This window comes from Vigna angularis, chromosome 6, assembly GCF_016808095.1.
Source record: "Vigna angularis cultivar LongXiaoDou No.4 chromosome 6, ASM1680809v1, whole genome shotgun sequence".
Lineage (NCBI taxonomy): Eukaryota > Viridiplantae > Streptophyta > Magnoliopsida > Fabales > Fabaceae > Vigna > Vigna angularis.
The window spans coordinates 3,931,563-3,945,440 of NC_068975.1; the positions used below are offsets into that span (position 1 = coordinate 3,931,563).

The following is a 13,878-nucleotide window of genomic DNA, read 5'->3' on the forward strand; positions in this document are numbered from 1 at the left end:
ATATTACTAGATGTAATAATTCTATTATATGATTTTATACTATATTTTTGGATGTCACAATTGTATATGATGCATATAAATAATTATAGTTTTCGAACAAATTATAGATGATCATATAAAATATAAACCATTTTATGACAAAAGTTTCTTAAATGTAAAATATATGGATAAATTTATTACCTTATTATATTTATATATTTTAATACAAATATGAATTTAAATAAAATAAAAGATCTGAATACTATTTTATTAGAATACAAAAAAGTAAGTACTTGTTTAAAAATTAAAGACAACGTCATGCGATATAATTTATTTGTTTTATTAATGGCAGGCAACAATTTTTAAAATTAAAATAATTTCACCTAATTTTATATAATTACGAGTATATTTTTTATATTAGCTCAGAGATAGTTGTCAAAATTAAACATGAGATAATAAGATGAAATAGTGTTTTTTTTGCCTTCGTCTTCTTCCTTTGTTATACACAGGTGAGTATAAGTGATAACGTTATATTTAGTTCATTCATTGATTTTCATTTCCTCACTGAAAAATGCTACTATCCACACTTCAAACCCCTCGCTCCCTATCTCGCCTCTCGCTCACTCGCCACTCCCACTCCTACAACTCACGCGCCTCCCTTACTGACCAAACCCCAACCCTCACCACCTCGCCTCCGCCGCACTCCGAAATCCTCTCTACCCGCCAAACACTCCTCTCCCGCCGTGCCTCCGCCGTCGACCTCGCCCTCTCCCGCCTCGCGCGGCTCCGCCTCGCCGAGCCCCGTCTCCGCGCCTTCCTCCACCTCCCGGACGATGATGCCCTCCTTGCCCAGGCCCGCCGGCTCGATGCTCGCATCGCCGCCGGCGACGACCCTGGTCCCCTCGCCGGCGTGCTCGTCGGCGTGAAGGACAACATTTGTACCAAGGACATGCCGTCCACGGGTGGGTCGCGCGTCCTGGCCGGGTACCGGCCACCGTTCGACGCGACGGCGGTGAAGAGACTGAGGGAATTGGGGGGAATTGTGGTTGGGAAAACCAATATGGATGAGTTTGGAATGGGAAGCACCACTGAAGCTTCTGCATTTCAGGTTCTCTCTCTCCTAATATTGCATTTATACATTTTTTTACTATGGTTTATATTGCAATTTGAATTTTTTTTTGTTTAAAAGTTAATTGTTTGATTAACTTTGAAACTTAGTACACTGTATGCATTTTTAGGTTTGAATGAGGATTCAAGCTCAACCAAGCTCTGCTACCACTACTTCTGTTATTATTTAGTTATACTAGTATTATTGGTGTTTTAGTCTCTGAAAATTTTATAAATTTTGATTGTAATATTTAAGTTTTGAAACATTGGTTTTGGGTACTTCATTTTTTTAATTACACATATTTTCCTACCCTTATGCAGGAAAATGTTTGGATATTTGAAAAAAAAAAAGTTTAATGGGCGTCTCAGTCGTCCAGTCACAAATTATCACCACCCATATAAGTTATAAAGTCAACAAATTTACCATGTAAATGGCAATGTAACACTATTTTAAAATGTTAGTACATATTCTTTTCTTCTCTTTAAAAATACATGGGCAAAATTGATTAGTTTTAAAAATTGATAATAAAATCAAATTTTGGATATGCTTCATGGACTAAATATTCCTTTAATCCTTTTTATTTATTATTATATAGAAAGTACTTTATGTCAGAAATGAGGCAAGAGAGGAGGATTTCTGTATAGGTAGGTAGGACACTCACTGAATTTTTCCCACACACTATTGTTGATGTTTAGAAATTTAGAGTTTGTAAGATTACTTTTAGAACCCAATTCAACCTCACAAAATTAGCTTAATAAGGTGAGGTTTGTACACATCTATCTATTATTATTTGGTCAAATCCCAAGATGATATGAGATCATCAACACATCTCCTCACTTTGATAACATCAAGTATGGGAATAAAGGAGGACCCGATAATGGGTTGCACAATAGACCCTGCAAACAATGCTAAGGAAGACTCTGATATGCTTTGATACCAATTAGATGGGTTACATTTTCATCATTCCTATTTGTAATAGTTAAAACCTTTAAAAGAGAAAATAAAATATGTTGAAATGCATAGAAAGATTATGAAGATATTTTTTCCTAATTACTATGGGGATATTGAGAATATTTTTATTCTAATAATCTGCTATTTACAGAAGTTACATTAGAAACGTGATTGAAGATTCAGAAGGTTGATGTTAAATGGTGTGATCTTAAGAGCATTGTGGGATGCTGGGTGTGTCTAAGAATGTATCTTCTAAAATGTCGAATGCCCACTTTGCGTTATTTGAGGATGGGTGACTTTATGACTCTGTTTTTCATTTGTCTCTAGGAGTTGAAGTATTGATTATCTGTTCTATATTGAAAGCAGGATTTCAGTGTATGTTTGGTATAGGAAATGGGGAATGAAAATTGTCAATGAATGACTTGATGGACCTTACATGCATTAATGTGTTACTAATTTTCATTCCTGCTATGTTATTTCCCCTCTGTTATTGCAAAGCTTAATGGGATAAAAGAGGGGTTGTGTGTGGGTCCTATTATTTGTATTTCCCATTTATAACTGCGATTGGTTTACTCAGGTGCTGCATATGTTCATTCAATAGGTGACTGCCAACCCTTGGGATGAGTCTAGGGTGCCAGGAGGATCATCAGGAGGATCAGCAGCTGCAGTTTCTGCCAGACAGTGTGTTGTATCGCTGGGAAGTGACACTGGTGGAAGTGTGAGGCAGCCGGCATCTTTTTGTGGTGTTGTAGGCTTGAAGCCAACATATGGGCGTGTTTCAAGATTTGGACTTATGGCATATGCATCATCACTTGATACCATTGGCTGCTTTGGTTCATCAGTTGCCGATGCCGGGATTCTCCTTCATGCAATTGCAGGTCATGATAGATTTGATGCCACTTCAAGTAAGCAGGTAGGAGGAGTATGAGTTTTCACAAAGTTTGGTCTAACTATTATAATCCTTCCAATTTCTCATTGTTTGCAAGGCATATTAATAATGTTAGTAAATTCTGTTCCTCAATTAGATTGGTGATTTCTGAAATCAGTGGATATAAGCGTTGTTGATTTCTTCTTATTAAGCCAATGTCTTTCCAACAATATGGTTTCGTTTTTCAGGATGTGCCTGACTTCCAGTCTCACTTTGTCTCTTTGAGCTGCTTGGAAAGTAAACCCTTGAAGGGACTGAGAGTTGGTCTGATCCGTGAAACAATTGACAAGGGTGTTGATGCTGGAGTAATTTCAGCAATTCGTGCTGCTGCTATGCATTTTGAGGAATTAGGATGCTCTGTGAATGAGGTTCTATATCATCTTTCTCTATGAATGACGACTTCTATTGGTTCTTTTGAAGTTTGTATTATTGCTGTTTATATTTCAGGATGTCCTTATCTTTTGCTACGAACTTATTACAGGTTTCACTGCCATCCTTTTCCCTGGGCTTGCCTGCATATTATATCCTTGCTGTGTCTGAATCATCTTCCAACTTGTCTCGCTATGATGGTATCAGGTCAGTGACTCTAATCACCTTTCTTATTTCTCTCCCCTCTGAATACATTTTCATTGATAAACCTTTAGCCTGGCTTTAATTGACCATTTGTATATATTTAGATATGGAAACCAAGTTTATGCTGACGAACTAGATTCTCTTTATGGAGGTTCCCGAGCTGAAGGGTTTGGTTCTGAGGTACTCACCTGTCCTTCCTTCTTAATTTCAAATTTGGCTCCAAGATGAGTGGTAGCTTAATGTTACAAACACCGGTTTTAGAGAAATGGTTCATATGTGTTGGTATTGCTATTTAAGCTACCTTTCAATTTTAAATGTCTTAGGTCAAAATGAGAATTTTAATGGGAACATATGCCCTCTCAGCTGGTTACTATGATGCATATTACAAACGTGCACAGCAGGTACTAATAATATTGTTTTATTTATTTCTTCGTAGATCTCTGATCTAAGTCCTAATAATTGTGAATTCAGTTTCATACGTGTAAATACATGATGCTTTAAGAAGTTTTAAGTTTCTGGATTTAATCAATTTCATCTTCTTCTAGAAGTGCAGTATTTTATGGACAATATTCAATGTTTGTGATTATTGTTACAGGTGAGGACCATAATTAGGAATAGCTTTAAGGAGGCACTGAGTCAAAATGACATCTTGATTTCCCCTGCAGCTCCTTCAGTTGCTTATAAAATTGGTTAGCATCTTCCACTCTTAGTGTTTGCATTATTGCACTTCATTATCTGCAGTGCTAAAATTTTAATGGCCTTTGGAACTTGCAGGTGAAAAGAAAAATGACCCTTTGGCCATGTATGCAGGCGATATTATGACTGTAAGCATTTCATTCTTGAGCGAGATTTCTGTCTCATGGTTGTGATTGTGTCCAGATAGTGTTAGTTTGAGGTCTTCGAAGTGTGGTATTGAATTTCTTGAACTCCACTTAGCCCAAGCTTGAGTCATACATGAACTACTTAATTTAAACACTGCTAGCACTTCAACGGGCCTTAATCAGATCTGACAAAAATTGTAGATTAAGCCTTAGAAAATCAAGATGGGGTGCTAACTCATCCAGGAATTATCTTTGCTAACCATTAACTGTCAGGTTGGTCGCATTGCATGAGTTTATTCTCAACATGTGCCTAGTATCTAGTAGTTCGAGTTCTAGAGGCTCAACGAGGGAATTTCCTTTTGGAATTAAGTCACAATTGAGCATAACTAATTATACATCGTTAAGAGTTTGATATTCTCTGTAATGTCTGAAATTTCATTCATATACAATAACATATCAAACATAGTTTTTGACCTTTTTATTGATGATTTGTCTTTTTACAGGTAAATGTTAATCTAGCTGGATTACCTGCCTTGGTTTTGCCATGCGGCTTTGTTGAGGATGGACCTGCAGGGCTTCCTGTTGGTCTGCAAATGATTGGTGCAGCCTTTAATGAGGTATTGACTCTTCCTATCCACTGCACTGGACTCCTTGTTGATGGAGCTCTTTATATAACTGGTAGTTTTGTTTTCTTTACTAGTCTTTTAGTTCTTAAAGATATTAAATAGAGATGGTGATAAGTTTTAGATTTTTAGAACTTTAAGTTGAAGATGATAGAACAAAGATGAAGGGACGAAAAAAAAAAGATAAAAACATAGAAAACTTTTGGGCCAATGTAAAATTAAAAAAAATAATTTGATTCCTTTTTTGCCTCAAATTAGATATTTGGTAAATACAAATCACATTGATATCATGTTTCATATTGTGTCTATTTTTTTTCTTTTCGGGACGGTTCAAAGATTTTTGTTCCAAAATTCTGCTTTTCTGTGAGCATGGATGTTTTGTTTCATGCACCTAGATTTGATAGAAAATCTGTTTTTTTTTTATCTTTTTTTATTTTTGTGATGCCACAACTTGGGAAAAACGGGAAAAGGAAGTGTAAAAGTTCGAGCTGAAAAGACTATCAAAATTTGAAAGGTAAAATACTAAAGAGAGGAAAGAAGTAAAAGTTTATGAATATAATCTAATATAATAGGCATTCCAAACCTCGTGGGAGATTTCGGGACAATTCACTGAAAAGTTATTTGGTGATGTAAAAGTGATTTTGACTTGTAGAAATAAACAAGTGATTCCTCTCGTGTGTTAAAATATCCATACATCTTTAGGATAGCTAGTTTATCTGATAGGATACTGGGTGATAGGATAGAAGGCAGGGGAGCTGAAAGGTAGGAGGCAAAGGGAAGCAAGCCGAATGGTGGAAGGCGGTGATGAGCTGGAGCCGAACAGTAGGAGACAGGGGGAAGCAAGCTGAACGGAAGGCGGTGAAGAGCTTGAGCCAATCGGTTGAAGAATGACTATTGTAACTAGGACAACAGTTAGGATGGGCGAGAAATAATTATAGTAAATAAGGCCATATCCTAGGGAAATATTTAGTATAAGTTAATTGTAGTTGTTAGAATTATTGTATTTGTATTTAGATGTGAGTTGTGAGTGTGTTGTATGTGAGTGTGTGTGAGGTGTGTACCACTCACTTAATCCTATAAGTATAGGATTAAGTGAAGGGATGTAATAGCAAGAGAACCATTTTCATTCAATACAATACCATTTTCACATGGTATCAGAGCAGGTTCTCTGATCTACCTCTAGGTCTCTGCTGTCTGCCGGCGGCCGGCGGCCATGGCCGCCGGCAGCCCCTATAGTTTCCGGTGACAGCCCTCAAATTCCATTTTCTCTTCTTCTCTGTGCAGCAGTCCAGACTGAGTGTGCCACTGCAGTCGCCGCCACTTTCCGCTGCCATCGCTGCTGACTCCGTCGCCGCCGTCGCTGCCGCCGCCGCCGCCGCTGCCGGTCACCGTCACAGTTTCGACGGGTGACCAGCGGATCTGGACCGTCTCCTTGAGCGACGGCCACCCCTGCCGGAGACAGGACCAGAATCCTCCGAACGCGCCGCAACGGAGCTCTTCTTTCCGGCTAGTCCGCCGCCGGCCGCCGTCACCGTTTCGACCGGTGACCATCGGATCTGGAGCGTCTTCTCCAGCGACGGCCAAACCCGCCGGAGACAACACCAGATTCCTCTGAACGCGCCTCCACGCGCCTCCTCTTTCCGGCAGATCTCGGACGCGTATAGCCACGCGCCGCTTTGTCGCCGGCCACCGTCACCGTTCCGACCAGCGACCACTGGATCTGGTTCGCCTCTTCACGCGACGACCAACCCCACCGGTGCCGGCGACCGAAACCTCCGCACCAGCTGTCACGCGCCGCTTCTTCTCGGCCAGTCTCGGCCGCGTGTTCTGCACGGGCCGCCTTCCCGCTGCCAGAGTTTCACCGCGACACCTCCATAACCGTCGTCGAAGCTCCCTCTCTCTGTTTCGACCATCAGAGCAGCCATTGCTGCCATCTTCGTCTCCACCGTTGATGTCCCGCGCCATTTCTGCTGTCCCGCGCCATTTCTGCTGTCTGGCGCCGTTTCTCCGTTGTCCAGGCGCCGGTTGCTGCTGTCCGGGTACCGTTTTCCGCTGTCCAGCCACTGTTTGCCTCTGTCCGAGCCGTCTGCCTCTGTCCGAGCCGTCTGCCGCTGTCCAGGTGCCGTTTCCACTGTCCGGCGCCGTTTCCGCTGTCCGGCACCGTTTTGCCGTTGTCCAAGCGAAGTTGGCTGCTGTTTGGTGCTAAAGTTAGCACAGTTTGCCGCTGTTCGGTGCTAGAGTTAGCCCGATCTTCTTGCACTATTTGCTGCTGTTCGGCACAGCCGTTGTTCGGTGCTAGAGTTAGCCCGATCTTCTTGTGATACACTGCTACGTATCACCACTTGGGAGTTGTCCAACAAAGAATTTTGGACCTTCAATTTGGATCTTTGATGCCTCTGTTTCAGCATTGTAGCTTAATCTTGTGTTTTGTTTTAGTGGTCCAGCAACTGTGATATTCCACATTTCCGCCGTTCACACTAAGGGGGAGTACGTTTCCAAGACACTGCAAGTCACATGTATATGGGTGTAGTCCCTGCAGTTTTGTAGATTTCAGCTACTACTGTTGATCCCGTCATCCAGCCATCATTGATGAAGATTTAGTGTAGTCCCTGCAGTTTTGTAGCTCTTAGCTTTCAGCTACCACTGTTGATCCCGTCACTCATCCATCATTGATTGGAGAATCAGTCCTTGCAGTTTGTCATTGGAAACCAATGCTTTCCTTTATCCACTTTTGAAGTTGAAGTTTCACAAGCTGCTGTTGTCCATTTATGTTTGCCTCACACTCTTGAAGACAAATCATCTAGTTCAACACCGAGTTCATCTATTCCAAGCTTAGTACATACAATATGTATGCTCCAGCTTGAGGGGGAGTGTTAGAATTATTGTATTTGTATTTAGATGTGAGTTGTGAGTGTGTTGTATGTGAGTGTGTGTGAGGTGTGTACCACTCACTTAATCCTATAAGTATAGGATTAAGTGAAGGGATGTAATAGCAAGAGAACCATTTTCATTCAATACAATACCATTTTCACAGTAGTAAATAGGGCCATATCCTAGGAAAATATTCAGTATAAGTTAATTGTAGTAAATAGGGCCATATCCTAGAGAAATATTCAGTATAAGTTAATTATAATAAATAGGGTCATATCCTAGGGGAATATTCAGTATAAGTTAATTATAATAAATAGAATTATATCCTAGGGAGATATTCATTATAAGTTAATTATAGTAAATAGAATTATACCCTAGGGAAATATTCAGTATAAGTTAATTATAGTAAATAGAATTATATTCTAGGGAAATATTTAATATAAATAAAGCTAGATGCTATTGTTTAGGGCATGCTTTTGATTATTGAGTTTTGTTGACAGGCGGCTATGCTCCTGTGAGGGAGGTTATGCTCCCAAGTAATTGAAGGAGGTTATGCTCCCAATTACCTTGGTTTACTTTTGTTTATTCAGATATTACCATCAATAAAAGAAATTCATTCGTTCATTATCATTCGTTCATTGTTTTGTTACGTGTTGTGAGTGTGAGAGGTTGTTAGATTTCGTACTCAGGTACGTAACATTATCATTCTTGGTTTATAAGATGCATAGTTAAAGGGCAAGCCTTGGTGCAACAGTTAAGTTGTACCTTGGCATTGGGATATGTTAGTTGGATCAGATTGAAAGTTACCATACAGCCAAAGTTAACTGATGTGGTCCTTCTGATATTCTGATTGGAGACTTTTGTTAAATAACATATAAAATTGAGTAAAATGTGGTATGTGATACTCCTCAAGAGTATATTTTTGACATCCTTTGGCTTGGAATTAAATTGCAGGGAGAACTGCTGAGAGTGGGACATATCTTTGAGCAAACTCTTGAAAATTGCAGATTTGTTCCACCGATTGTAGCTGATGATGACATTGCATTCTGAGTATAATTTTATGATTCCACATTTTTGTGTTCCCTCAGTATTCCTTTAGTTTCCTGACAATGAGGTGGCTGGAGCAGGTATTTTTCAGCGCCGGTGATACTTCTCCAAATTTTTAGCCACATTGCTGAAAGAGGGTTTTGTGAGAAATTTCACTATTTGAAATTTGAAAATTTTAACAATAAACCTTCATTCAACTAGTTTTTTGATGAATTAGCAATTGGATGAATTATTAAATGTTGTGTTTATTTAGTTAAGAACTAGATAGATTGATCAGTGTAAAGGAGCAAATGGCCTTTGCTCTTACCAAACAATTGGCCCTTGTAATTTATTCTTGAGGATTTCTTTTGAATAAGGATATTTGTTAACATTTCTAATTTATTGTTAAGTTTGCTTGCCTACAAAGGCTTTAATCAATTTTTAAATTGAATTGTGTTTGTAACTAGGGAACACCTCAGACCTTAATGAAAAAAAAAATCAATTTTTAAAATTTGTAGAGGTTATGTGAAGATTTTATTCCTCGTTTCTTTATTTATTTTTTATTTTTTTTAATTAAAATGGATATGCGTTTATTGTCTTGTGTTCAAGAGGTGGGACGTGTCAAAACTTGATGAGGAACAAAGAAAAAAGATATTGAGTTCATAATATTTATTCTTTCTTTAATAGCTTATAGTGCTTAAGAAATATCGTCTTCTAGACAACTTGTACCAAGAGTGCTTGTATTGTAAGTCATTCACATAGGTATGAAGTTATTCTCTAAACAAAATATTTATAATCATATTTACTCATATGAGTGTGAAATATTGTAAACCCGTTTTATTATTGAATAGATTGAAGAAAGATGTGTTGTATATGTGTGCTTAAATTTCAGGACAATTTAGCATATAGTTCGTAGAGACTGTGTACATGGAAGCCAAAAGTAACAATGTCACTTTCTATTACTTGCGTATTACTTCTCTTGAGCATTAGTAAAACATTTTAGAAAACTTTTTGTAAACCTTCTTTTATAAAAACATTTAGATGCCCTTTTAAGTATCTAATACAACAAATTGAAAAAAAAAAAAAATCTTCCGAGACGTTTTTATAACTTTATTTAAACTCCTTTTTTATAATTCTTCATTCTTTTCTAGATTCATTAAATAACACATTTCCTCTTCTAATCTTTTCCATGCTTTGATTTCGTTTTTCAGTTTTACAGCCAAACAGTGATGAGTTTTGTAATCATGAAAATAGTTTCATACCCGTTTTTGTTGCAGAGATTAAGTTGAGTTCTTATTGCCTCTTACCTACTTTTGTGTCTATTTCAATTTTACCAAATATTACTATTTGATCATTCATAACTTTAAGCAGAATCTAATAACATTGTTACCATTAAATGTAATAAAAACAATTACTTATATGATCAACATAAATATTAGCAATGATCATAAAAAAAAATGAATAGAGAACAAAATCAAATCATCCCTTTGCATGAAACTAAAATGTTAAATTTAGGTTAATTTAAAATCTAAATATTTTTATAGTTCGCGTATAATAAGTGAATTTTCATTTTAGATCTTTTTAATAATTCAAAACTTTCCATCACTATTTTAATCCATACAATTGTGTGAAATTTGTTAATATTTTAAGTGGTGATCAATGACTATTCAAAATGACACTCACTATTCTAAAATTTTATTTCTTATTTTTTTTAATTTAAAATCCATATTAATACTGTACAGACAATGCGAATTTCAATTTCGTCAATTTTGTTATATCTTCCACTTCTCCTCTTCTAGATAATTTCAATTTCGTCACAGTTAATTCTGAAAATTTATTTTTATACCTAATTTATTACATTGAATTGAGTTAATCTACAAATAAATAAATAAATCTTAACTATTTTTATGCTTTAAATTTCAATCATTTACTAGTTTTACATCTATAAATAACTTTTTCAATCGTTAAAACAAAATATGTTTAGGATTAAAAAATCAAATAGACTTCAATTATTTTTTTCTTTATTTATAAAATATTATTTTTATAATACTTTAATGATAAAAAAAATGAATGGTAATAAAAGAAGAAAAATATTAATGAATTATTAACATTTAATGTAGATGATTTACCAGAAATACGTTAGAAAAATATTATTTATAAAATATTAAATTTAAGAATTAATTTGATGAAATTAAAATTTTAGTGTTTATTTACAAAAACCGTAAAGTTTAAGCTAGATAAATGAATCAAATTCGGAGGATCTATTTTACTAAAATTATAGTTTAGAATCTATTTATAATGGAGTGAAACTTATAAGAGATAAATACATTTCTTTTCCTTTTTATTTAAGTGAAGGTACATGGAATTACTTACTTGATAGTATGAAATATGGTGTTAAATGGTTAATGGAGAAGTGAATGTGGATTTAATTATATTTTTTCTTATTTTTGTGAGTAAAAATTTATATTAATTTTTGTTTTTATTTTTTTATTTTTTGGTTAGATATGAGATTTGTGTTTTATTTTTATTCTTGATGTGTAGTATGGTAACGTTCCATTTTAATAGTATAAAACTATTAAAACTAATGTTATAAAAATGATATCTCTTCTTGATCTAACTCCTGAAGTCAACTCCTTTTGTAAAACTTGTGATATTTGATCCTAAGAACCTGTTAAGCTTCCTCAAATCAAAATGTTATTTCTGAAAACAAAATTTTTGGAAACCTAAAACTTTGATCTTTTAACTCCCAAACTTCAACCCACTAGATTTCTATACCTTTGAGGTAAGATGTCTCAAAGGCCTTATCCAAATCTCATAAAGGTAAACAGACCAAGTTATCATTAGATCTACATCCATCTACCACTATAGAGCACTTAACACTACCATAGAGGCAAGAACATGACAAGAATCTATATAGAAAACAAAACTCTTTTTCATTCTAACAAACTCAACTCTTTCTTTCCTTAAACTTTTATCAAGATATTTTTTGTTCTCAATACTTCCACTTAGATACACAATCTACATAGTCTAAACTCAACTCTTAAATTAGAAAAGACACGAAAAACTCACAACCTCATGTCATCCTAAGGACGAATTGATGTGACACCATTAATATAACATCTCATTATTGATGTGACACCATTAATATAACATCTCATTTTAATAATATAAAACTCCTAAAATAAATGTTATAAAGATGATAATCAATTAAGTAGATGAGACATAGATACAACTACTATATTACAGTCATTCATAAAACATGTATTGATTATATAAAAAATTATAAATAAACACTCTAACATACAATAGAAATTTTCAAAAGAAAAGGAATTATACAAGACAAAAGATATTCAATTCTAAGTTATAGCATCTCACTTACTCTAGACCGGATCAACTGGAACATCTTCATCTACTCATACCAGTCATGTGATCATTGCAACAGGAAAGACAGACAAACAAATAACAAAGACTAAAGCGTAAGCTAATGTACCAAAAAAATTTAATCTAAACATTTATAAAACACAATACTCATATCAACACACATAAACAATTGACACTAGAGTCAATATCCAGATTCATGCTTTGACATATGTATTCAATGTAGGTTGCACTTGTAGTAGTATTTATACTCTGTAGAAAATCCTAAACAAAAGTGTTATCACCCTACTACTCATGAGGTTAATCCTCTTCATGTCTATAACCTAACCAATGCCCATAAACTATGATCTCATACGACTCTCACCACATAACTCATTCTACTTTATTTAAGTGTGAATACTTATTAGAGTTCATGATAATCTCACTCTTAGAACTCCCATATGTCAAAGGATACACTAACTTTACTACATCACAAAATTTCTCTTTGAAATTCTCTCAACAATATCTCAAATCATATTCTTCATCCACAGAAATAACATCAAACATATCAAGCATGCATAAGCACCACAATCCATCTTAAATTTATAATAATCATGCACATAATCTAAAATAAATCACTCCAAATAGACAAAGAATTAGAAAACTCAGAAAACCACATTGACGCTCAAAGCTCTCACAAATTGTCTCGCTCGTCGAAACCAACCTATCACTTAGCAAAACAAGATGAAAGAGATTCTAGACTTGCAGAGAAAAGTGACGCTCAACGATACTCTACCACCTCTTAGCGTCAGACTGTTCACACATTTTAGTCACTCAATGGCACAAACCTAATTGAGTGGTCTGGAGCTAAAATGCTCTTAGACCTTCACAATCACGCTTGGGCTCAACGCCACACTAGTGTCACTCAACACCATATTTCAAATAAACAACTTTAACTGATACGATCATGTCCAAGAAAGAGTACACTGAATTTGAATCCTCAAGAGGAAAAAAAATAAATAAGAGAAAAATGCGGAATAAAACAGAGATAAGACACCACAATCTAAAGATTAATAAGTCAATAGCAAACACAATAGAAACTCTACATGCCAAACTACAAATTTCAGACCAAATCAAACATGTAACATGATCCATCAAAGCATCAACAACATGAAAAAGTCGTAATTAGTTTCCACTACTTGTTAGGTGATTCAATAGGTCTAAAGATACTAAAAAAACTCCCTTAGCTTAAGAAACTCTATATGCTCTTACAAACCACAGAAACCCGATCAAGGTACGCTCATTGATCATTAAAGAATCTTATAGAGGACTTGGATGTCACATGCAATCACAATTGGTTTACATGTAAAGAAAGACAAAATATACAAAGGAAAAAGAGTAGAAAACCAACTTATTCTATATGATAAATTGATCGGTCCAAATTGAAGAGTTTGTTGCCAAGATCGATTCTTCAACCATACAAACAAATTATACCAACTTCCAGCAAAAAGTTAGAAAACTCTAGAAAAGTATTTTCTAAATATATAATATATTTTAAATAATGAAATTCGTTCGATACAAACTATTTATATTAAAACCTTTTAATATTAAAATCGTGAAACCTCACTATTTTTAAAATAC

The 13,878-nt window shown here is 35.5% G+C and overlaps 1 protein-coding gene across 1 annotated transcript; it reads left to right on the forward strand.

Annotated features, from left to right (window-relative positions):
• The first annotated feature begins 463 nt into the window (after positions 1 to 463).
• Positions 464 to 9,280, forward strand: LOC108343378 (glutamyl-tRNA(Gln) amidotransferase subunit A, chloroplastic/mitochondrial). The gene is made up of 10 exons (XM_017581629.2): positions 464 to 1,087; positions 2,640 to 2,951; positions 3,155 to 3,334; positions 3,448 to 3,542; positions 3,644 to 3,719; positions 3,863 to 3,940; positions 4,135 to 4,228; positions 4,314 to 4,363; positions 4,864 to 4,977; positions 8,809 to 9,280. The coding sequence occupies exons 1-10, from the start codon at positions 551 to 553 to the stop codon at positions 8,902 to 8,904; spliced, it is 1,632 nt and encodes a 543-aa protein (XP_017437118.1). The 5' UTR covers positions 464 to 550; the 3' UTR covers positions 8,905 to 9,280.
• Positions 9,281 to 13,878: the final 4,598 nt, after the last annotated feature.

What these genes read in the sequence shown, in the direction of transcription:
- LOC108343378 (XM_017581629.2), top strand. Translation starts at nt 551, where the DNA reads ATGCTACTATCCACACTTCAAACCCCTCGCTCCCTATCTCGCCTCTCG. An exon ending in TAGGATGCTCTGTGAATGAG is followed by an intron (nt 3,335 to 3,447) that starts GTTCTATATCAT and finishes AACTTATTACAG; the next exon opens with GTTTCACTGCCATCCTTTTC. An exon ending in TCTCGCTATGATGGTATCAG is followed by an intron (nt 3,543 to 3,643) that starts GTCAGTGACTCT and finishes GTATATATTTAG; the next exon opens with ATATGGAAACCAAGTTTATG.